Source organism: Gorilla gorilla, chromosome 2 (assembly GCF_029281585.2).
Source record: "Gorilla gorilla gorilla isolate KB3781 chromosome 2, NHGRI_mGorGor1-v2.1_pri, whole genome shotgun sequence".
Classification (NCBI taxonomy): domain Eukaryota; kingdom Metazoa; phylum Chordata; class Mammalia; order Primates; family Hominidae; genus Gorilla; species Gorilla gorilla.
This window is the reverse complement of record NC_086017.1, coordinates 57,186,480-57,211,864: the sequence shown is the minus strand read 5'-3', so window position 1 is coordinate 57,211,864 and position 25,385 is coordinate 57,186,480. Positions and strand designations below refer to the sequence as shown.

General features: G+C 47.9%; 1 protein-coding gene across 2 annotated transcripts in view; it reads right to left on the bottom strand.

Annotated features, from left to right (window-relative positions):
* Positions 1 to 1,095: 1,095 nt before the first annotated feature.
* Positions 1,096 to 25,385, bottom strand: part of KLHL18 (kelch like family member 18) — a 61,485-nt gene continuing 37,195 nt past the window's right edge. The window contains exons 3-10 of one of the 2 annotated variants that reach the window (XM_004034047.3): positions 25,222 to 25,362; positions 17,803 to 18,001; positions 14,620 to 14,780; positions 13,093 to 13,229; positions 11,154 to 11,376; positions 7,237 to 7,341; positions 5,085 to 5,196; positions 1,096 to 4,360 (exon numbers count right to left, since the gene is read on the bottom strand). In XM_004034047.3, coding sequence (XP_004034095.2) covers positions 3,974 to 4,360; positions 5,085 to 5,196; positions 7,237 to 7,341; positions 11,154 to 11,376; positions 13,093 to 13,229; positions 14,620 to 14,780; positions 17,803 to 18,001; positions 25,222 to 25,362 — 1,465 coding nt within the window. In that variant the 3' untranslated portion in view covers positions 1,096 to 3,973. Of the gene's footprint in view, positions 4,361 to 5,084; positions 5,197 to 7,236; positions 7,342 to 11,153; positions 11,392 to 13,092; positions 13,230 to 14,619; positions 14,781 to 17,802; positions 18,002 to 25,221; positions 25,363 to 25,385 lie in introns of both variants that reach the window. The other variant, XM_019023380.3, reaches the window with a different exon arrangement.

Genomic DNA, 25,385 nt, shown 5'->3' with positions numbered 1-25,385 from the left:
CAGAGTTCCCAGATAGTCTGGCTATCTCTTTCAGCATGAAGGCACCTGCTTCTTCACTCTTCCCATTGCTGCCCAGTCTGCTTTTCCAAGGTCTATGACTGTTGGGAGGAATGCTGCTCCCTTCACAGGTGGAAGACACTGCTGTCCTTAGGCAGACTGGACTGTGAGTGTGGAGATCTGGTCTCAATTTCTCACAATACCACTGGTTAGCTGGAGTCAGGTCAATTACTTGGCCATTCTGAGGCAGTTTCCTTATGCTAAAATGTTACCTGCTCCATGGGGATTACTGAGGACCATGTGAGATTCAACTGATAAGAGTGTTTATATGTAAGACATGTCCTGGTGGGGTGTGTGCGGGAGTGATATGCCTTCCAAAAACTTAAAAAAATTAAGTTGCCATCCAGGAGTCCAATGGACAAGATTGATCACAAGCTGACTTTTGGAAAAGTGTGACTGAAGAGTTTCCCAACAGGCAAAACCACACTAACCACAGTGTGATCTTGGAAGGGCAGATCTGGAATGCGGCTGTATTTGGGGAAGTGAAACTGAAGATGGGAGTATAGTTCTCACACTGAAGAGCATGCAAATCACCAAGGAAACTTGCTCACGCCAGAATGCTGAGCTGCACCCCAGCCCTAGGGAACCTGTCTCTAGAGAGGGACTTAGGATCTGTGGTTTAAACATTTTCCAGTGACTTTTATGTGCACCAAAGTTAAAGCACCTCTCGCCTAGAGCATAAAAAAGGAGCTGGAGATGCTGATTCCAGGCAGTCAACAGGCAGCCACATTCCACTGGGAAACTCTGGAGTTTTAGGGCAGTGAATGGAGAAAAGGGGAAATCCGAGAGTAGGGGCGATCTGGACAGGCACCAATATGCAGTCCCAATGTGCAAATGAAGTCTTTGCATATTTTTCACCAGAAGTGACTCTCATAAAATAAATCTCTCCAAAGACTACTTTTGCTGTACATCTGGCTTTTCCCTTATATTCACAGAAATATTCCCATTTTGTCCAATATATTTTTTTCAGTGAATCACAATTAAAAAACAAACATGTACTTCTAATATCTGAGAAATAAACCAAGAAAGGACAAGAGCTATTAGGAGTGTTCTCTTTATTTCTCTTTGGTTTCTTAACACAAAAGACATGCATTCTATAAATAAAAGGAACTAAGATTTTCTGGGAAACCATAAATTGGGAGGAATTCCCACAGTCACACCTCTGTGGTCAAGAGGATGGTCTTCAGCCCCCATCTGGCTGTAATCTCTGATGAAATCCAGAAGAGAAGGCCCGTGTGTTATCCAAGAAGGTGAAACACTCAAGGACAGTGAATGCCACAGTCCTCTGCTCAGAGCTGGGCTAGGCCCCAAGGCCCACTGAGCACAATGTCTACCCTATCTCCTTGTTACATCCTTTTCACAATATCCTTGGGTGATGCTTCTTTTCATGGGGCTATTGGAAAGGCTCCAACACCAAAGAGCCAGACCAGCCATTTACGAATAGCCATTCACCATCAGACTGAGGAACCTACTGGGAGAGTGTGAATATGTTGGTGTTTCCTGACTTGTGCTCAGAGCCCAGATCAAAACACTGGCTTGATCTTACTTTGAAACATCGACCTCAGGTGCAGCAGTGTAAATTCTACACCAGGAGGTGGGATTGGACTCAGGAAGGCCACTACAAGAGCAGCAGGCCATGGTAGAAAATGATCTACCATACCCAGTGGCAAAATCTGGGCCAGTATCCTAAGGACCCACTCAGTAGCCCACAGACCGATTCTTAATACCGTCACAATCCAGGCTTGTTGGTGCTACTTCAAATTCACAAAAGAAAGGGGCTTATAATAAGACAAGCACTGATACACTCCTAACAGGAAACGCACACCCCACCTGCCTTCCGAGTCTACCCCTACAGGCAAACCAGGAAGGAGGGAGAAATGCTGGAGCTCTACCACGAGCCCAGGTTAAACGACATCCGATATCAGATTGTTGAGACGTTAAAAATAAAAATATCATTTTCAAGTGCTTGTAGCAGAGGCCTAGCTCCTAAGTTGTAGGTAACAAAGGTACTTCCCTCTGAATACATGGCGATTGCACACACTGGTAAACCTGACGGTCCTGGGGTGGGGGAGACACCCCAGGCTCCACATTGTGCCTTTCTGAACAGGCTTCCAGGCCACCCCAGGCAGGCAGCAAAGGACAGGAAACCAAGCAGGTGGAGACTGGAGCCCTAAGACTCAGTCTTGGGTTACAGGAATTGAATCTTCTTTTAGTCTCTACTGGAAGAATTTTAGAAAACCAATTTTGGCAGCAGCAGTTGAAGGACAGCCCCACTGCCCAGTGCACTGGCAAGAGAAAATGTCCTCCTCTTTGAGTCCCGCTGTGCTACATTAGGTCCTATCCAGGGAGAAGGAGGAAGCAGTATGAAATCTTTCCAAAAGGTAAAGGTCATTTGCCAAGATTAGAGGAAGAAATATAAAATCTGTTCTTTGCAGCAGCAAGAGATTCTTTCGGCCTTTAGTTCTTTATGTCTTAAAAGCCAGCTGTGCTTGAATGTAAAGGTCCACCTTGCTGGTCAGTCTGCCCAGGGCTGGAGGGAGGCCAGACTCTTGGGATTGGCGAGTGGACGGAAGAGCAGTGGAATGGCAGGGCAGACAAAGTTACCAGACCAAGCCCGCCCACAGCTGGTAGAAGGAAGCCCTGGTTAGGTTCTAGAGGTGCATATGGTCAACGTGCCCCAGAAGCATCACAATGAGGGAAATCATCCAAGAACGAGATTGATGGGCAAGTGAGAATCTGGCCAGACCTGCTGTTTCCTGCTGGTCAAAAAAGGAAGGAATGTTAGTGAGAGTGGGGAATCTGAATGAGCGCCATGGTGGCAGTAGGAGGTAATCACAGGGGTGCCTGGAGCCCCCAGCCACAGCTAGGAGCCCCCACCAAGAAGAGTGGCAGTAATTCAGCAGATAGCTAACTCTCTACGCCTATGATTTTAAAAGTCCTCTGATGGTGGGTGTGAAGACAAACCCCATGAGCACCTTACTACAGGCCCAGTCAAGAGTGCACTGATTCCACACACACTGGGGCTCAGAGGGAACCCCCAGCTCAATGCGAGGCCTCAGGACCCTGGGATTCGAATGTGGGGTGGATACCGCCCTTCTCCAGTTAGACGGTTTTCCATTTAAACATAGATTTGCCGTTAGTGTCTTTTACGCTTTTTTCTTCTTGCAAAATTTGTTCACATAAAAAAATTATTTTTCTTTCCAGTTTCTTTCAAGTGTTTCTTTGTTTAAATTTCCTTCAGTTTCTTTCAAGTATCTTTTTTTCCCTTCTGTTCTCCTGGACAGATGGAAAAGGCCTCACTGAAATCCCAAAATTAGACATGGGGAAAACTTCTCTTCTCCCTGCTTACCCAGCAATGAGGACAGAATCCTTGGTGCCCCACTGTGGAAGAAGGAATGTGCCTGTGTGCAGCCCTCCACTTTTGTGGCCACACCATCTCAGGCAGGGAGAACGCTTGGGTCTGTCCTTTCGTCCCCAGCTACATCCCAGTTTCCAGCAGGCTTGGACACTGCAGCCTCCCCATGGCAAATTGGCCAGACTCGGCTGGAGAGCAAGCAGGCGATGGGGAGCATCAGATGGAAGGCCTTCTGTGAACAGTTGGCCCACAGAGAGGCGGTGGGTAGGAGCTGGGCCTGGATGGAGCCTGTGTTCATGTGGACCAGAAAACAGTTCCATGTCACCAGCTGCGGGATCCAGAGGAGCTTGTGTTCCGTGCTGTGCATCTTGATGACCCAAGCCTGAAGGTCACAAGGGTGGCACAGTGGGGGAGGGCTTAAGCACCTGGAAAAACTGTACCTCCGGCGAGCTCACGTTTCGCCATCTCTTCTGGTCCACTGCCTCTCCTGAGGGACTGTTCCTGGAAGGAAGCGCCTATGTCTGTACCAGATCCCTGCCCCACCACATCCCATCCTCTGCCTTAGATGGTGAGGAGAGGGATGCAGCCCACACCGACCCCTCCCTCATGGCACGCCATGGGGGCCATGAATGTCCAGCGGTCTGTCTCTGGGTCATACATCTCCACTGAGCTTAGGTTTGACTGTCCATCGTAGCCCCCAACAGCGTAGAGGCGCCCACAGCTGGCCACCAGGGAGACCCGGCTCCGGCGCGTGTGCATGGGGACAATCAGGCACCACTGGTCTGCCACAGAGCTGTACATCTCGGCAATGCTGAGGAAGCCAGAGCCATCGTAGCCCCCGCAGACAAACATCTTGCTCCCCAGGGAGGCGGCTCCGTGCCGGCAGCGCTTGTTGAGCATGCCAGCTGCAGGGTGCCAGGTGGCGGTGTGGTGGTTGTAGTGTTCCACCTGCAGTGGGGAGAGAGGCACAGGTACAGGACAGTCAGAGGCAAAGCTCAGTCCATGGAGTGACCGTGCAGGGCACAGCAGCCCCCCATGATGTCAAACTCCTGTGGGAGGTATGGGGACAAGGAGCTCTGCCAGTATTCCCTCTGCTGCAGGCCTGCTCTTTGGTGTATGGGGACAGGGAGAGGTCACCTCACCTAACCCTTTCTGTTTGCATCTAAGGAAACAAAAAGGATGTGCCCAAGGATGCAATGCTAGGTAGTGACAGAACCTGTATGAGAGCTGGGTCTCCTGTAATCTCCAGGGCTCTCCACTGCAGCACTGACTGACTATGGAATGACTAGTAAATGGCTGTTGAGCCTTTTTTACAGAATAAATACAATTTCAAACAAATTATCCAAAAGAATACAACTGTTTGCAAATTTACACTTGGTCTATAACTGACCTTACTTCGGGCAGGAATCTCACAAGTTCTATGTAGTGTTCAACAGACAGTAGAACAGGGTGGTGGCTGCAGATGTGACTACCCTTTGCCCTTCTTTTGTGTACACTGGCTCATTCTCTGGAAGTTCAGAATTTCAGAAGGTGCAGTGGATAGCCTGAAACCTCACTAGATGATACTTTATTCAGCTATGGCAAGGCTGAAGTTTTTTCAAATAATGATCTTCTAAAATAAATCTCAAAGACAGAAGTAGGTGCCCTTATCCCAGGGGGAGCCCAGACTCACACTGCTGAAGATCTGCAAACCATCATGGCCGCCTGACACATATATCCTGCCTTCAAAGACTGTAACCCCAGCAGCACTGCGATTCGAGCTCATCGAGGTCACCACTGTCCATCTTCAGGAAAGAGTCAAAATAGGAGGGGAAGCATGAGATTCAGGGTTCTTGTTCCCTCAAGACAGCCTAGCAGGGTTCAGGTGAACTGTGCTGGCCATCTCTCCACCTCTTATCACCTCTCCCACCACCTCTCTGACAGTTCTCCCTGGCTGCCGCCTCTCACCCAAGCTGCAAACCCACAGCCCATCTTCTCTGCTCATCTCCATGGCTGCTCAAAATCATTGTCTCATACAAGACCTCTTTCTCGTACAGTTCTGCTCCTCTCTGCACTCCCTGCCTTGTTAAGCAGACCACCAGCCCTCTAGCTGCTGTACTTATAAAGCTCAGTGCTATTCTGGCTGCTTCTCCCTCACCATCAACATTCCTGTGGTCCCCCAAGTCCTGGCTGGTTTGCTTCCTAGTCAGTGCTTGTTCCCATCCCCACTACCAGTGCCCTACCCCTGACCTCTCATCTGGACCACTGCAACAGCCTCTTTACAGGCAGCCTGGCTTTCATACCAGTCCCATCCGACCCCACCCAGCCAGAGGGATTGCTCCTCCTGTACCTGCACCATGTCCGTCCAGTGGCTCCTCACTGTCTCCTCTAAGAGAATCCAGGTTCCTTCATGTGGTTTTTAATTTTTTTTTTATTTTTGAGACAGGGTCTCACTCTGTCACCCAGGCTGGAATGCAGTGGTGCTATCATAGCTCAATGCAGTTCTGACCTCCCAGAATCAAGCAATCTTCCTGCCTCAGCCTTCTCAGTAGCTGGGACTACAGGCTCATGCCACCATGCCTGGCTAATGTTTTTTTCTCTCTCTCCTTTTTTTTTTTTTTTTAATAGAGACAGGGTCTCTCTTATGTTGCCTAGGCTGGTCTCAAACTCCTGGGCTCAAGTTACCTTCCTGCCTTGGCCTCCCAAAGTGTTGGGATTACAGGCGTGAGCCGCTGTGCCCAGCCCTTCATGTGGTTCTTCACCTCTTGGTCCTCATCCACCCTTCAGCTTCACCCCACACCACATGCCACCCACCCTGCTCCGTCTCCCATCCACACGCTGTGCTCTAGCCCATGAGAGGATCATTGCTGTTCTCGATTACAGTGAACACTTTCTTATTGCAGCCTCGCTCCTTGTTGTCTCCCTATGATGAGCAAACACCTCCCATTGGCTATCCGTGACAGGTCTCACCTTGGAAGACATCCCTGCTACCCTGTCCCTTCCTGCAACCCTGGGGAAGATGAAGGTTCTCTCTGCTCTGTGCCCAAGAGCTTCTGACACAGGCCTCCGGGGTAGGATGATCATGATGCAACCCATGGCCCAACCACACTGGGTGCTTTAAAGGATCTCAGACACCCAGCTTGCTGTCTGATCCACAATAGATTGGTCAAGTGAACAGAATACTGGCTTAAAGGCATCCTAATAAGTCCATTCAACTAATTTGTTTATATTTTATTATATAAGATGAGAGGATTCAAATACTGAAATGAAAAACTCGGGCTAACCTTGTCAATGTTTTTCAAAGAGTGTTCCACAAATGAGTCCCATAAGATGGTGACTGGTGTGTATATAAAACCCGAGGTTAAACAGAGTTATTTACTGCAGGGTTTCTTAGAGACTTTAAAATGTTAATATATCTTATGGAAAGACAAGGACTCTGGCAGTTCAGACATCAACATTTCCCAAGCCTATCTGACCATAGAACTTAAAAACATTTTTTTTTTTTTCCAAATCATATCCTACCCACTTTGGAACATGCTGTTCATCTACTTCTTATTCCCTCTTGCCTGTATTTCCATTAAAATGGGCTGATTTAGCTAAGAAGTACAGACCATTAAATAAGTATTTCCAAGCAACTATGTAGACTATTTGTTTTAAAATTTTCTTTACTCATTCTTTCACTTAACCAAGGGTTATTAAATATCTAGTATATACAAAGTACTATAGGGGCAAAAAGGTAAGACATTCTCTACCCTTGAGAAGCTTAAATTAAAAAAACTACAGTTCTGATTTTTATACTCTCTGTTTATAAGCTCCAGTTGCCCCAAGGGAGCTGGAGTCCTTACTTGTCCGTCTCAGGTGAGTAGGTCTCCACGGAGCTGAGGGAAGAGTTGCCATCGTAGCCCCCACAGACGTAGATCTGTCCATCCAGCACGACTGTCCCCATGGCACTGAAACAAACAGAGCTGTCATCCCAGATGAGCCGCAGCCTTCCTGGAGCAGCCTCTCTTGCCCACTGAGAAATAAACCTATCAACTGCCTCTTTCTGCAACGTAAATCTAAGGTATGTCACTAAGTAAAGGCATAAAACTGAGGTGACAGAAGCTGCCCCATCATTCCTCTTGTGCCCCACCCTTCTACCGCAGGCTGCCTCCCCTCCCTGCTCTTCTCTGTCCTTAATCTTTCTAAAATGCTTACCTTCCACCTCACCATGTGAAGGTCGAATTTACCTTGAAGGCCCAACTCAACTTCCACTCTTCTCTTCCTCCCCTTTATAAGAATTACTCTTTCCCGCCCCCACGCTCCCTGAATGGCTTATTAATCAGCAGTTGTTACAATCATTCATTCATCCATCAGATCTGTAACAGCTGGGGTTTAGAGTGGTAAGCAAGCCAAAGTTCCAGCCCACAAAGCACTTATGTTCTGACATTATAGGCTACCAGGAATCTATCTGCCACTTCTGTGTGTGTGTAATTTTTAATCAGAGCCTTGCTCTGTCACTCAGGCTAGAGTGCAGTGGTACCATCATAGCTCACTGTGCCTTGAACTCCTGTGCTCAATTGATCTTCCTGCACTTCAGCCTCCCAAGTAGCTGGGATTACAGGTGTGCACCACCACACCCAGCTAATTTTTTTTTTTTTTGAGACAGGGTCTTGCTATGTTGCCCAGGCTGGTCTCAAACTTCTGTCCTCTTGTCTCAGCCTCCCAAAGTGCTGGGATTATAAGAGTGAGCCCCCACACCCAGCCAATCTATCTGCCACCTCTTAATAAGTGAGGAGCTCCTGGAAGACAGGAAAGGGCCTTCATCTGTGTGACCCTCACAGTGATAAGTATGATGTCCTGTATGTAACAGGCACTGAATGTATGTTTGTTGTGTTACCTCTGCTTTTTCCCACTCAATTCACAGATGTTGTTGTCATCATGTGCATGGCCTCTAATTTATCGTAGTGGCTGATGCCACAGCTCCTGTTTGCTGTGCATTTACTACATGTGTTAGGTACTCTACATTTGTTATTATTATTTTTTTTTTTTTGAGATGAGGTCTTGCTCTATCATCAGGCTGGAGTGCAGTAGCACAATGATGGTTCACAGCAGTCTTGACCTCCTGGATTCAAGGGATTCTCCCACCTCAGACTCCCCAGTAGCTGGGACTACAGGCGTATGGCACCATGCCTGGCTAATTTTTTTTTTGTATAGACGGGGGTCTCACTATGTTGCCCAGGCTGGTCTTAAACTCCTGGGCTCCAGCAATCCTCCCGCCTTAGCCTCCCAAAGTGCTGGCATTACAGGTGTGAGCCACTGTGCATGGCCCACTTGCTATTTTCAGCCCTTAGCACACCCTGCAAGGAAGGAAAGAGCACCATAATCACTGTACAGACAGGCAGCCATAGCTTGGGGAGGCTGAGGTCTCTCCTCAAGACTGCCCAGAGAGAGGCCTGCCTCAGATTTAAATGAGACAAGCCCAACTCCCCAACTCCTTACATGCCAAGCTCTCCTAATATCAAAGACCCAGGGGTCTGGTGTAATCATGTAATCTTCCCTCCTACACAACGCCTTATAAGGAATTCAGCACAAATGCCAAGCTGCCCAATTCACTATTTTCAAATGTGATGCTGGTGAAGATTAAAAATGAATCTAGGTTTCTAACAAACAGGAAAATAAAACATACCAGGCTTAATGCTACCTTTTCTTTTTTTTGAGACGGAGTCTCACTCTGTCAACCAGGCTGGAATGCAGTGGCATGATCTTAGCTCACTGCAACCCCCGCCTCCCCAGTTTAAGCAATTCTCCCTGCCTTAGCCTCCCAAGTAGCTGGGATTACAGGCGCCCGCCACCATGCCTGGCTAATTTTTGTATTTTTAGTAAAGATAGCGTTTCACCATGTTGGCCAGGCTGGTCTCAAACTCCTGACCTTAGGTGATCCGCCCCCTTTGGCCTCGCAAAGTGCTGGGATTATAGGCGTGAGCCACCGCGCCTGGCTTGCTGCTACCTTTTAAATGTACATAGTAATCAAACTGATCCACAGAATGTCCCTTTCAGGGACATGATAACTGACCCCCTGAACCAGCCAGAAAGAGGAGAGGGACTTGCCTTAGGCAAGTATTGTGGGAAGATCACAAATTTACTAGACATGACTACTAACCTTCTGGATACGGACACAAAACAAACATAAAAATTACATAACAAAACAGGTGTTGAACAATATGAAAATGAATTAAGAGGTGCTCCACAACTGCATGAGATTAACTATCAACTAGGTGGTAAAGGCGAGTGTGAAGAGAAGGAGAAAATGCTGATCAGCATGGACTGGAATAGTCCAGTGTAAGAAAGCTCTATGGGATGGCATAGAACACTGGGGGAGACAGGAAGGAAAGATGGCAGGATGTCACTAACTGGCAGAACAGACAGCTGTGTGGGATGTCAGAAGAGAAGTGACTAGGAACGTTTTAAGGTAGCCTGTAATTTAAAAGGGATGTAATGGAACCGGGCCCACACTAATAACAGAATATTAACCACAGTGAAGGAAAGGAATACCCAGAGAACTTTCCTCCAAGACAGCCCTCTAAACCCAGTAACATCAAAGCAAGGAAGTGGTCCAGAGCAGACACACAAGGAAGGACAGCTGACTGCAGTCAAAGCAAAAAAGCTACTCATGGTTGGGGACATGGAGCAATGAGTCACTCAAACATAGGAAGCTGCAAAGTATCCAAGGAGCAAAAGTGGGGATGGTGGGAGGAAAGGACTCTCAACGCGTTCTTGGGAGGGGCAGATCTTACGTATTTTTTTCTTCCCAAAGGAACCTACTCTGATGCTTTGTGAACTGGTCTCACCAGTACAAAGGCAGATCCCTCCCAGCTCACATCCACATGCGAACGCTGCTGGATGTGGAACAACATTAGGCATATATCAAGGAAGCTCAATGTGTAAAAGCAATCAGTGCAGAGCTGTCCTGGGTAACGGCCAGGGGGCCCTGGGCAGCTTTCCTCTCCCCTCCTTGGGCTGCGCCAGCTTTTCAGCTGCCCACACATGTGATGACTCCATCACGTGTCTGACATAATGAAACATGCCACCTGTCACCTCAGCAGTAAGAAGGGCTAAACACAGGCACTGGGATGTCTTCTAATCCCACTTCTTATTCAGACAATATAAGCAGAGAAGTGGAGAGAGCAGGTAGCTAGAATGTACTGAGTGACATATCAACTTGGCCCACCTTGCAAATACCTATGTGCTCCTGTCTGGGAGAATGTGTGTGACCTAAATAAAAGAACATTGCTTTGGTTCGTATTCTCCCCAGGTAGTGGAAGTGCATGTGTGAAGGGAGTCCTGGGGAAGGAAGGTACACAGAAAAACACCTTGGATTTCCTTTTATCACTAATAAAGGTAAATCCTCCTTATTCTTCAAGTTTCAACTTTAATCCCACCTCTTCCCTGAAATCTTCCAGAAGTTCCAGTCCAGTTTCTCTCCCTCTTAGAATCTTCCATAATACACATTTCCAGTCCTTATCTGGCACTTAAAATAACAACACAACTTCCACATGTCCACGCCTGGTCTCCCCAAGTTCCCCAAAGGACAAGGTGGATATTTTACTTTTAAGCAGATGGGGGCTCGCTCCCAGGAGGTACTGGCAGTGGCTGGCCTGGCTGCAGGAAACTCCCAGGCCAAAGCTTGTATTTTACTCTACTGTGTGCCCCTGCTCGTCTAGCATGGCGCTCCCCAGGTGCTCAGTGTGTATGTTCGGGCTGCACGTGGCTTCCAGAATACCTTCTCTTGCTATTCATGCTCCCCACTCTGGTCCATGTGTCTGTCTCCGGGTTGTAGGCCTCCACAGTGCTCAGCCGTAGCTGGCCGTCATATCCTCCGATGGCATAGAGAAGCCCGTTCACCACAGCCACGCCAACGCGGCTGCGGGCTGTTGTCATGGGACGGCATCTCTCCCAGCGATTGGCAATGGGGTCAAACACTTCCACCACATTCAGGGAATCACCTGCATAAAAATTTGCTACTCAAATTAAAACAAATGAGACCACTTGTTTAGAGCACAGCTATTGGGCATTGATTATATGGAACATGCGACTCAATTCTATTAGCTCTTCCCACAGAATTACTCAAGGCGCAAGGGCCCACTAAGAAATTTCAGCCATGATCACCTCAAACCTAATTCTTTAAGGAAAATCAGAATCAGACAGGAGGTATTTATTTTTTAGAGAGGGTAGTTTTCAGTTACAATCAGGCACTCCACCTGCTTAAAGCCAAAGGTACAGGTGAATCGATACAATATTTCCTCCAGGCAGGAGGCATGCCAGAGGGACGGGCATGCACTCCAGTGCTTTCATTTGCTAGTGGGTGACCCAAGGCAAGGGGCTTTGTGTCCCCACCCTCTGCTTCACATGTGAAATGGAGATAATCTTTATGGATTAAATGATATAACAGGTAAAGCACCTAGCATGGTTCTAGAATAAACTTAGCGCTCAATAAATAGTCATAGTAGCAAGGAATGATCATTCCAGCCCTACCTTTTTCATCAGGTTTTTGTGATGATCAAAGAAAATAACCCCCTCTTCCTGTGGTATGCTGCTATGGGGCACTTAGCATTTCATTTGCACGCTGCTCCAGCGTGCACTGAGTTGAGGATTTACCTGTTCCAGGCCCTCTGATTAACAAGCAGCAGCTAGTACCCAACTCTCATTAACCTTCAATTAAAAACAAAACTGGGCCAGGTGCGGTGGCTCACACCTGTAATCCCAGCACTTTGGGAGGCCAAGGTGGGCAGATCACTTGAGGTCAGGAACTCAAAACCAGCCTGGCCAACATGGTGAAACCCCATCTCTACTAAAAATAGAAAAATTAGCTGGGCATGGTAGCATGAGCTTGTAGTCTCAGCTAATCGGGAGGCTAAGGCGGGAGAATTGCTTGAACCCGGGAGGCAGAGGTTGCAGTGAGCTGAGATTGCACCATTGCACTCCAGCCTGAGTGACAAGAGTGACACTCCATCTCAAAAAAATTAAAAACAATAAAAAATAAAAACAAAACTGCCTGGGAGTGCCCACCAACTGCCCCCAAGTTGGGAGGCCATGCAGCTTTCTGAAAACCTTAGTCTTAGATTCAAAAACTGCCAATAACCCACGGACTGTAAAGCATGTGTGTGTTTCACAGGGGGTGGGGCTGAAGAGTAAAAAGTATTATTGACAGTGGTAGACCCTGTGTATTTGGATAATCTTTCTCTTGGGGACTTTCTCAGTCTAACCCCAGAGATCCATATGACAAAATGTGAATAGCCTGGTATGGAACTGGGTCTCTGACTGTATCCTATCCAGGGCTGACAGGATGCTATACCATAGCCAATGTGATTTTAGGGCAAAAGTGCTGGCTCAGGAATCACAACACCCAAGTTCTAGTCCTTGCTCTGCCAAAAACAATTGTATGAACATAGTGGAAGTTCTGTGGGGCTCAATTTCCTCACTTGTCAGGTAAGAAGGCTAGGCCTCAAAGATTTCTAGAAGGTCTCTTTAGCACTGATATTCTGATTCAATGGCATGAATATGTGACATGCTCTAACTGTAGAGCAACTGTATAAAATCAAGAGGGGCAAGGGTGGTGACAGTACAAAACAGAGAAACCAGAAGGGCCAGGCTAATTTGTCTGGTGCTTCCTCATCCATGGAGTCCAAGATGAGGGTCTATAAAGGGGAGCCGCAAGGTACCTGCTGAGTTGAGGCCCCCTACAGCGTAGATAAGTCCAGCGATGGACGTGCAGCAGCGTGGCCGGGTTCTGAAAGCTGGCAGGTGGGGCCGGCGCTCTGGCATGAGGTGGTAGTCCTTTGCTTCGTCTACCAGGTCCCTGGAATAAGGTGGAAGATGCTAGAACAGGAGGTATCACCCTGACTTAGTCCTCGTTTGCATCTCTGAGCCTGGCTCCCCACTGCCAACTGCAGGGGAAACCTGGGAGGAGAAGCCTTCTGGAAGGTCTGGTCTCAAAGAAACCAGGTGAGTTCTGGGAAAATCATACATGGCTACTGAGATATACTCAAAATTAAAGGGGCAAGACAAGCAAAGACCACCTCAGCTAGTGTACAGATTAGGCATGAGAAAAACAAGGTAGTGGCCAAAATGGCTGGACCTGGGAGTTTCGACAAGCAGCATGCACCCTGTTGCCACTCAGACCTAGCCCTTCCTTTCCATCCCTACGACTGCACCATGGCTTGCAACCTGCAATTAATCACCACTCACCTCCACAGTGGCAGCTCCTGACACATTTCCCTGCCTCAGGCCTGCCCCTCCATTCCACTTCCACACTAGAGTTCAAGCTAAGAACCTTCAATAGCCACCCACTGCCGACAGAATAAAGTCCAAACTCCTCAACAGCACCCTTGAGACTGCTGGTCACTGGGCCCTAGCTACCTCCAGACACTGCTCCACCCCATCCTGACACACACCTTCACACCATCTGCCATGGACAGGCACTTACTTCCTCCTGAACCAGCTGATCCCAACCAGGAGTTGGAAAATGAAAGAAAGCTGAATGTGTGTAAAGTTTTTATCAGCAAAGGAGAAAAAAATATTTCAGGGTTGTGAATTTGACAAGCAATCTGGAGGAGAATGAACATTTTTCTCTGCTGTTCTACTTTTACAGCAATCATCCTATAGGGCTGCCATCTTCTGAACTGTTTGGGTAACTCTGCTGTACCATGTTGTCATTGATTTGCTCTGGGTAAAAGTTTCATGTGTTGGTAAACACGTCTGCCCCTTGCCCATCATCGTAGATGTAAAGCCTACACCTGGCAGAGGCCCTCCATGCCCACAGCACTGACTAATATTTACTGAAGAGGGCAATGAGCCCCAACTGAAGAGGGCAATGAGCCCCAGGAAGTCCCATTTGCGCCACTGAGTGAGCTGCTGGTGTGGACAGGGTCAGAGCAGGCAGTAAAGATGGTTGCACATTCATAAATAGCTCAGTGGGGAAAGATGCTAGAAAATCCTCAGATAACTCAGCAGGGGAAAGCCCTTTCTGCTTTGATGCTCCCACATGGCACATCTCTCTGCCCAAGGCATAAGATTCGGGCTCTTCACACTTCCGGTTCCAGCTTCTAGACAGAGGGCAGACCAATCTGTGTGCCATGAATTAGACTGATCACTCTAAATGCTTTCTTTCCAGAACTGGAACAGGTCGCCAACAGCTCTTCCCTGCTTAGACCTTTGGCAGTGTCCTGTGCAGGTCCACCCTCACTCACCTGCATTTGTGGCAGCAACGCACCAGGTCATCCTGCTGTACTCTGTCTGAAAGGAACTGGGGCCGACAGAGGGGCAGGCGGATATTGGACAGCAGCTCAGGCAGGTAGGGACCCCTCTGCTCCCGGTCGTATCTGACCCAGGCCAATGCAGCTTCAAAGACCTGTCATGAGAGTGGATGCTCTGGCAGCAAATCCTCCCACCCAGGGGCCACACCCCAGGCCTCCAATCTCAATGCCTCCACTTCCTATACTGAAGCAGTCCCTTGGGCCCATCAATCTTTTCTCCTACTTGTCTCTGAAATCCCTGATTTCTCTCTACTTCCTAGGCTACTAGAACAGCTTCCTGAATTTCATTATGATTATGATTTCCTAGTGAAAAATCATCAATGGCATCTTATTACTTTCTGTGAAAACAAAATGCCTGTTTTCCCTTCCCGCTGCTCCTGTACCCCTGCTCCCTCTAAACTCCCTCCATCACCCTCTCTGTACTCCGGCAAGGCTGGGCTGGTTCTCCTGTTTACACTGTCCCCCCTCATCTAAAATGCCCTCATCTCCTCCTCTTCATCTAAACCCACTCCCCTATTTTTAAGGCCTGGCTCTAGATCCACGTTCTCCAAGGAGCCTTTCTTAATGGCTCCAACCACAAGGACCTCTCCCTCTAAAGCCCTATAGCCCTTATGAAATGTATCACTCAAAGAAATCTGAGCTGCCCCCCGCCCCCCGTCATATTAATTAGTTTAAGAGCTAGGGACAGGACACCTAGTTTTTGGAATGAGGCTTTTTCCTCGAAATCACAGTGTCTATGCTGCCAAGCCCAGGGTCCACTTTTCTCCCAGGCTCCTATCAAGCCCCCTTCACCTCTCTAGCATCCCCCTTTTCTAGAGGAAAGAGGAAAATAAATCATACCTTTTAATCCCTCCTCAAATTTCTTTTTTCTTTTCTTTCTTTCTTTTTTTTTGGAGATAGGGTCTTGCCCCATTGCCCAGGCTGGAGTGCAGTGGCGCAATCTCAGCTCACCTCAACCTCTGCCTCCCAGCTCAAGCAATCCTCCCACCTCAGCCCAAGTAGCTGGGATTACAGGCCAGGAGTTTAAGCTGGACCAGGCCTGGCTAACTTTTGTGCTTTTAGTAGAGATGGGGTTTTGCCATGTTGCCCAGGCTGGTCTCAAACTCCTGAGCTCAACAAATCTGCCCACCTTGGCCTCCCAAAGTGCTGGGATTACAGGTGTGAGCCACTGCTCCCGGCCTTCCTTAAATTTCTAACATTCGTCCCTCATCCTCACTCTCAGGTGAGAAAACAGAAAATCAGAAGAGAATGTCAGTAAGAATCTACCTGTCCCCTGTCCCTGGGCGTGTGCCCCAGCTCTCCCTCCTGCTACTGTGGATATGGATGGCTTGTGCTCCTATCAAAGATGCACACCTTGTGCCCTAGACTGTCCTCACTTATTCCAGAACATCATTCCAACAACTGCTCTCCCATTTCTCCAATATTATCAATTCTTCCCTCTCTTCTGGAAAACTCCCAACAGCAGTCAAATATGCTGTAATTTCTCTCACTTTAAAAAAAAAAAAAAAAAAAAAAAGGCCGGGCCTGGCGCAGTGGCTCACGCCTGTAATCCCAGCACTTTGGGAGGCCGAGGCGGGCAGATCATCTGAGGTCAGGAGTTCGAGAACAGCCCGGCCAACATAGTGAAACCCCGTCTCTACTAAAAATACAAAAGTTAGCCAGGCATGATGGCGCGCACCTGTAATCCCAGCTACTTGGGAAGCTGAGGCAGGAGAAATGCTTGAACCTGGGAGGCTGAGGCTGCAGTGAGCTGAGATTGTGCCATCGCACTCCAGCCTGGGTGACAGAGTGAGACTCTGTCTCACCAAAAAAAAAAAAAAAAAAAGGCCTGGCATGATGGCTCATGCCTATAATCCCAGCACTTTGGGAGGCCAAGGTGAGAGGATCATGTGAGGCCAGAGTTCAAGACCAGCCTGGCCAACGTGGTGAAACCCCATCTCTACTAAAAATATAAAAATTAGCCAGGCATGGTAGCGGGCACCTGTAATCCCAGCTACTTGGGAGGCTGAAGCAGGAGAATTGCTTGAACCCGGGAGGCAGAGGTGCAGTGAGCTGAGATTGTTGCCACTGCACTCCAGCCTGCCTGGGCGTCGGAGCAAGATTCTTTCTCAAAAACAAACAAACAAACAAACAAACAACCCCTCTTGATTTCACAGACCCCTCCCACAGCTGCCCCAATGTTCTGCTCTTCCTTAGAACAAGATTCTTTCAAAAAGTTATCTATACTAGGCTGGGCACAGTGGCCCACGCCTGTAAACCCAGCATTTTGGGAGGCCAAGATGGGCGGGTCACTTGAGGTCAGGAATTCAAGACCAGCCTCGCCAACATGGTGAAACCCCGTCTCTACTGAAAGTATAAAAATTAGCCTGGCATGGTGGTGCATGCCTGTAATCCCAGCTACTCAGGAGGTTGATGCAGGAGAATTGCTTGAACCTGGGAGATGGAGGTTGCAGTGAGCCAAGATTGCACCACTGTACTCCAGCTTGGGTGACAGAATGAGACTCTGACTCAAAAAAACAACAAAAAAATTATCTATGCTCGCTGTTTCTGGTTCACAGGAGGATTATTTCTAATAGTAAATATTGGAAATAACCCAAACATGCAAGAATAAGGTGAGTAGGTTGATAAAAATCAACAGAATGCTATTTAGACACTAAAATGTATGGAGGCCAGGTGCGGTGGCTCACGCCTATAATCCCAGCACTTTGGGAGGCTGAGGTGGGAGGATCACTTAAGGACAGTAGTTCAAGACTAGCCTGGGCAACATGGTGAAACCTGGTCTCTACAGAAAATACAAAAATTAGCTGGGTGTGGTGGTATATGCCTATAGTTCCAGCTACTCGGGAGGCTGATGTGGGAGGATGAGGCTGCAGTAAGCTATGATCTTGCTACTGCACTCCAGCCTAGGTGACAGAGCAAGATATTATCTCAAAAAAATAAATAAAACATAGAAAGTTTTCATGGAAAATGCATGACACAGTAAAACAAGCCCTATAATATACAACAGCCACATACATGTCATGATCTTAACTTTGTAAAAAAATACATAAATAAAACAATGATTATAAAGAGCAGCATCTCATGTCACCTGCACAGACTGCTACTGGGCTCACATACCTGCTCCTCAGATTTGACATTCAGCTCATCCCGAGACACCAGCTCAAGCACGTCTTCCAAGGGCAGGGCCAGGAACTCTTCCGACATGGACACCTCCACAAAGTGCTGGTGGATGAAGCTGTTGGCAGCGTCGTACAGCACAGCACACATCATTGTCTCAGCAAACTGGCGCACACCCAGGCAGTTTTTTGGGTGAAGCCTTTGGCATAAGGAAAGAAAAAAAAATTAGAGGAAGAAAGGATGTTATCTTTGATCATTCTCAGGCTGGTTCTGGGTAGAGCCACAGAATGAAAACAAATTCTTAATCTCAGCTTTGTTGGAAACTGTATTTCTCTGGGACTCAACTTCTAAAGGTATAAAATTAAGAAGAAAGATTATCCTCAAAGGTCCCTGCCTTTTGGGCCTGGTGCTCTGTGCGTCAGGTGGAATGAGCTCTCTGGGTAGTTCTGTAAAGTAACTGTCAGAAGGTGAGAAGTAACCATCACAGGAGTGCAGGCACTGAAAATCTGCTTGAGACGTTCCACCACTGAAATTCCTGGTTGAGTGTCCAGGGCATTATCTCAACTTTGGTCACAAGGAAGGCACTGAAGTCACAGAATTAGAGTTTAAAAAACATAGACAGGACTGGACACAGTGGCTCACGCCTGTAATCCCAGCACTTTGGGAGGCTGAGGCAGGCAGATCACGAGGTCACGAGATCAAGACCATCCTGGCTGACACGGTGAAACCCCGTCTCTACTAAAAATACAAAAAATTAGCCGGGTGTGGTGGCAGGCGCCTGTAGTCCCAGCTACTCGGGAGGCTGAGGCAGGAGAATGCTGTGAACCCAGGAGGCGGAGCTTGCAGTGAGCCGAGACTGCGCCACTGCACTCCAGCCTGGGCGACAGAGCAAGACTCCGTCTCAAAACAAAAAACAAAAAACAAACAAAACAACAACAAAAAAAACACAACACGGACAGATGGCTTCTTTAGTATGGGAACTCTTATACTTTTTTTTTTTTTTTCCTTTTTTTTCTTTTTTGAGACAGGGTCTCACTTTGTCCCCCAGGCTATAGTGCAGTAGCGTGAACACGGCTCACATCAGCCTTGACTTCCTGGGCTCAAGTGATCCTCCCGCCTCAGCCCTGCAAGTAGCTGGGACTACAAGTGCCACCATGCCTGGCTAATTTTTGTACTTTTTGTGGTAGAGACAGGGATTCACCATGTTGCCCAGGCAGGTTTGAACTCCTGAACTCCAGCAACCCACCTGCCTCGGCCTCCCAAAGTGCTGAGATTTTTTCTTGTTTTAGATAGAAAGAGACTCCATGGGCCTAATTGTTCAGACAAGCAGAAACAACAGCAGCAGCTATCATTTATTTACCATCAGTGAGTCAAGTGTTTTGCTAGGCCTTTTATACACATTCTCCAGAATCTTCTTAACCTGTAAAGTAGTAACGCACTCACAGATGGAAAACAGGCTCAGGGAAACCAACAATGGTGCTCACAGTCCCTTGAGACAAGCAAGTGGTGGTGCTGAGATTGAAATCAGGACTCTTGTGCACATTCCCACGGTAGCCTGGCAGACTTACACTCATCGGGGCTAGAGAAACCCAGGATAAATCCTGGCCCTGATGCTCATGGGGCAACTTGGGTGGGTTATGTTCTTCCAAGTGTCAGTAATTTGCTCATCTGAAAGAAGATGATGACAACTGCTACCCACCTCTTAGGGCTGAGCCATGATGCATGGTACCTGGTATGAAGTTAATGGCTGTCTTAATTTTTTATTATGGTTGTTTTTGTTTTTTGAGACAAGGTCTTATTCTGTCACTTAGGCTGTAGTGTAGTGGTGCAATTATGGCTCATGATAGCCTTGACCTCTTGAGCTCAAGTGATCCTCCTACGTCAACCTGCCAAGTAGCTGAGACCACACACCTAGCTAATTTAAAAAAAAAAAAAAAGTGTTTCTTGGTAGAGACAGCATCTCCCCATGTTGCCCAGACTGGTCTCAAACTCCTAGGCTCGAGCAATCCTCTTGCCTTGGCCTCCCAAAGTGCTGGGACTACAGGCGTGAGCCACTGTGCCCAGCTTGTTTTTCTTACTACTGTTGCATCTAAGAAAATTCCAAATGAGTCCAGTGCGATTCTAAAATCTTGGTGACGGCAGCAGACCCTGGGGGATTCTTATTTGGCTCCATGACTGATTCTTTGTAGGGATGGTATTGATCAGATTAAAAATTGGCCGGGCATGCTTTTCTTCATTAGAAAGGTTTATGTCTTTTCCCCGACGTTAAGGTTTTAGGCACAGGGTTATATTTATTTAGCAATATTCACTACTGTCCCCTAGCAGTTGACCCGTCAAGGACTGAATGAATGGGCAAGGTACCTTGGAGCCTGGCTTTATGACTAGTCAAAATTCTACATAGTTATTTCATTCCAGCCTGAGCTTGCTCTGTCCATTGCTTTGGAATGGAATTTAGAAGAGCACAGAAACATAAGCAGAGAGCAAGATGTAGGCAAAGTTCATGGCCACTGAGGAATACAGCGCTGAAGGTCAGAATGTCAGCTCAGTCATCTGTCAAATGCCTTTCTCCTAAAGCACTTATAGTGATTGAATGAGACTTGTTAAAGCACTTTACAAATATAAGGCAGATATAAAGATAAACCTTCCCTGGGCCTCTACAGCATGTGCTTCACTATTTCCTAACACTTTGACATCAACCCGAGAGGAGGATTCAAAATGCCACGAGGCAGAAGCTGGATCAAGTCCAAGGATATGGGAGCCAATGATCAACGTAGCCATTGGCATTCATTTCCAAACTCTCCTTCTCAGGTTAGGATTCTCGTACCTTATTTTTGGGTGTCTTTGATTGGCTTGGCATAATACTGAGCACAAAACACACCTTTTTTTTCCCTTTTGTTTTTTTTGAGATGGAGTCTCCTTGTGTTGCCGAGGCTAGAGTGCAGCGGCATGATCTCAGCTCACTGCAACCTCTGCCTCCTGGGTTCAAGTGATTCTCCTGGCTCAGCCTCCCAAGTAGCTGGGATTACAGGCGTGTGCCACCACGGCCGGCTCATTTTTGTATTTTTAGTAGAGATGGCATTTCACCATGTTGGCCAGGCTGGTCTCCAACTACTGACCTCAGGCGATCTGCCTGCCTCGGCCTCCAAAAGTGCCAGGATAACAAGCGTGAGCCACCACGCCCGGCCAAAACACACCTTCCTTTTTTTTTTTTTTTCTTTTTTTTGAGATGTAGCTTCGCTCTTGTTGCCCAGGCTGGAGTGCAATGGCACGATCTCCGCTCACCGCAACCTCTACTTCCCAGGTTCAAGCGATTCTCCTGCCTCACCCTCCCGAGTAGCTGGGATTACAGGTGCCCGCCACCATAGCCAGCTAAGTTTTTTGTATTTTTAGTAGAGATGGGGTTTCACTATGTTGGCCAGGCTGGTCTCAAACTCCCGACCTCAGGTGATCCACCCTGCCTCGGCCTCCCAGAGTGTTGGGATTACAGGCGTGAGTCAACGCGCCCAGCCAAAACACACCTTCTTAACTGAACTGGGCTTTTACATCCAAGAGGATGGGGGATGTGGGGAGCCTATTTGTGAGGCAATTAGTGGGGGAAAAGGAAGGAGAGCGGCCACACAGGAAAGGGGCCCATGCAAGAGGAGGAGGGAGATATGAGAGAAAATAAACCTACAGCTACAGGGTTGATGGAGACCCACATCTTTCATTAGCCACATCACAACCTTCTTCCTTGCTGACACAGCTTGACTTTGGAAGCAAGAAGACAGCATAAGACATAATGCTTTATCAGAGGCAGGAAGCGGTGACTTGAATTAAACAGGTTACTGACGTGGTTCATTGACGCATTTGATGTTCCAATCTACCTCTGAGAGAATTTCAGAAAATACACAGCTCCAAGGCTGAGTGTGGTGACTCACGCCTGTAATCCCAGCACTTTGGGAGGCCGAGGTGGGCAGATCACTTGAGGTCAGGAGATCAAGACCAGCCTGGCCAACATGGTGAAACCCCATCTCTATTAAACATACAAAAATTAGCTGGGTGTGGTGGCGGGCGCCTGTAGTCCCAGCTGCTCGGGAGGCTGAGGCAGGAGAATCGCTTGAACCTGGGAGGTGGTGGTTGCAGTGAGCTGAGATCATGCCACTGCATTCCTGCCTGGGCGACAGAGCAAGACTCTGTCTCAAAAATAAATAAATAAATAAAAATACAAAAATTAGCCAGGCATGGTGGCAGGCACCTGTAATCCTGCTACTCCGGAGGCTGAGGCAGGAGAATGCTTGAGCTCGGGAAGCAGAGGTGGCAGTGAGCCGAGATCGCGAAACTGCACTCCAGCCTGGGTGACAGAGTGAGACTCCATCTCAAAAAAAAAAAAAAAAGCAAGAAAATACACAGCTCCAGTGCTTGCCTAAAAGCAAGGAGGCCCATACATTTGAAGGCCGGAAATAGGGCCACCAGAAAAAGTCAACCCCAGCCTCAGGGGAAAAAAAAGCAGCGGGCTGAAGATGTAATAGACTGAGCAGCCTCAGGAACTGTGGCTTTAAGAACTCTGATGGCATTGCGGCTTCTCTGTGCTGTCACATATCTTTTCCACTGGTGCTCAGAATGGTTTTCTTCAAGTCGCTGGCAATCAAATCTTGAAAATGATGCACCCTCGGGGGGGCGTGGTGGCTTATGCCTGTAATCCCAGCACTTTGGGAGGCTGCGGCGGGCGGATCACAAGGTCAGATCGAGACCATCCTGGCTAACATGGTGAAACCCCGTCTCTACTAAAAGTACAAAAAATTAGCCAGGCGTGGTGGCGGGCGCCTGTAGTCCCAGCTACTTGGGAGGCTGAGGCAGGAGAATGGCGTGAACACAGGAGGCGGAGCTTGCAGTGAGCCAAGATAGCGCCACTGCACTCCAGCCTGGGCAACAAGAGTGACACTCTGTCTCACAGAGCAAGACTCCGCCTTAAAAAAAGAAAATGATGCACCTTCAAGGGCACATACAAAGTGGGGAGCTGGGAGACACCACCACATTCTGTAGCAAGGCTCAGGGAGAATCATTCCAAGGAACAGAGACAATAACAGGAACTACTGGTGAGAAAACAGAAAGCAGGCCATGGCTCTGGAGTCTGTGGCAGGAAACAGGAGAGGTATAGGTTTAGGTCTCAGAAAGGGTCCTGAAGGGCTGAATGAAAAAATGTCAAGGATAGGCTCAAAACATCAGGTTTATGCGTAAGTACTTATTCCTAAAATGCTACTGGTGCATGCAAACCTGCACTGGCCTAAAAATGACTTTTCTTTTTTCTTTTTAGTTTTTAGAGACAGAGTCTTGCTCAGTCGCCCAAGCTGGAGTAAGGTGATTACAACTCACTGCAGCCTTGGGCTCCTGGTTCAAGCAATTCTCCCACCTTAGCCTCTCCAGTAGCTGGGACTATAGATGTGAGCCACTGCACTTGACTAATTAAAAAAAATTTTTTTTTGGTAGACAGGGTCTTGCTCTGGCATACAGGCTGGTCTGGAAATCCTAACCTCAAGCAATCCTCCTGCCTTGGCCTCCCAAAATGCTGGGATTACAGCATGAACCACCTCATCTGGCCTAAAAATCACTTTTCTAAGCAACTTTTAGATGACAGTACTTTACAACATAGCCTGGATCCAGTGTTGACAGTGACAATCTCAAAAGCCCCCTAGGTGGAGCTGTTGTCCATTGGTGAAGATTCGAGGCTCGCCAACAATCCTTTCCAGGATTAATCCTACTTAGCCACAGAAAGTCATTTCAGCAGTGGTGAAGCCCAAGGCCTCCAAGCCTGGGGCTCTACCTTACAGGAAAAAAAAAAAAAAAAGAAAGAAAGAAAAAGAAAAAAGGAAGTCATTTTCCAAGTTCTGTGGGAAAAAGAGGTGAACTAAGTCCAGTCTGTGTCTTAAAAAGCTCACAAACGAGCAGGAAAGATAGTGTGTGCTCCTCACATCTCCATATGCACCCTCTGGCCTGCCCCAGAAGGCATCCCACAGCAGGGACAAGGTTGGTTCCGCAGCTTTACTCTTACTACAAGGTCTTTATAAAACTGCGAACAGCACCACTTACCTCAGGATGAAACCCTTTACCCAGTGTTCAGCAGATGAGCTCCCCACTAAATCTTAGGCATCATTACCACGGTTATTTGACTAGCTGTACACACAGCAGTACTCAGTGTGATGACCATGAGCACCGTGTGGGCAGGATATGAACAGACAGCGGGTGTGGTCCATAAGCTGCTAACTGAACTGGATAGGTGGAGTGAGAATGGGGGAGGGGAGGTCAGCTCCATGAGGGGATGAGGTTCGGAGGGCAGATCTGAGTCAGGAGGAATGCTGACAGACCAGATAGATACCTAGTGATCAGAGTAGGCTCAGGTGAAGGCTGGGTGTGCGAAGCACCACAGACACAGGGGTGCTGTTTGGGGTCCTCCTGCCTGTCTGTGGCCCAGCACTAACCCACATGCCCAAGCCTCTGCTGGTTAAAAGGCCTTTACCTTATGACTAAGAGCTCTGGCTCTTGAGGGGGAGGGAGAGCCTTCTTAACTGCTCAGGCAGAAGGTCATAGGAGACCCACGAGGCCTACTGCCAAGCACTGGAAATAGGTGGGGGTATAATCCATGGTCCCAACCATAAAAGTGCATACAATGATAGTTCCCAATGGACTAAGGAGGATAGAGAATTCCAGTAAGTGAAATTTGGGTAGGCTCTTAAATAACTGAAGTATGAAAAGGAAGGTCAAGAAATTCAGAGAGGGCTGGGAGCAGTGGCTTATGCCTGTAATCCAAGCACTTTGGGAGACCAAGGTGGGCAGAGTTTGAGATCAGCCTGGGCAACATGGCAAAACCACATCTCTACCAAAAAAATTACAAAAATTAGCCAGGCATGGTGGCACGTGCCTGTAGTTCCAGCTACTCGGGAGGCTGAGGTGGGAGGATTGCTGGAACATGGGAGGCAGAGGTTGCAGTGAGGCGAGATCATACCACTGCACTCCAGCCTGGGTGACAGAGCAAGATCCTGTCTTGAAAAAAAGAAAAGAAAAGAAAAGAAATTCAGAGAGCAAAGTACCTAAACAAAGATGGAGATGGCTATGGAACAGTAGGGGAGCACTGCACAAATCAGTTTGGTGAGAAATCAGCTAAATTAGTGGCTGGTGAGATTGGAGGGGGAGGAACAGAAGATGTACATGTCAAGCCAAGGGAAAGGGCAGGCTGGACTATGTAAATCATGTTCTGAAAAAATTCATCTCAAAGAAGTGGGCACTGCTACAAACTGATTTCAAGAAATGTAAGCGCTGCAGAATAACCTTTCCAGCTCACTCCCTTCATAAACCTATATATGGTCCCAAGAACTCAGCAAACTGGCAGAAGATTCCAGAAATGAAATAGTCATGTTCTCCACCAGGCCCACCACATCACTTCACCGTTCTCGAAGGAATGTGCAGCAGGCGTCTTTGATGCTCTGCAGCTGCAGGAAGCTCGCCCCCATCAGCAATGACTGGACATTTTGCTGGTCAATGGCAAGGTTGCCGTTGTAGGCAAAGTTGATCAGAGCCTCCAGGGCACTAGAGGAAAGAGGGAAAGCTGT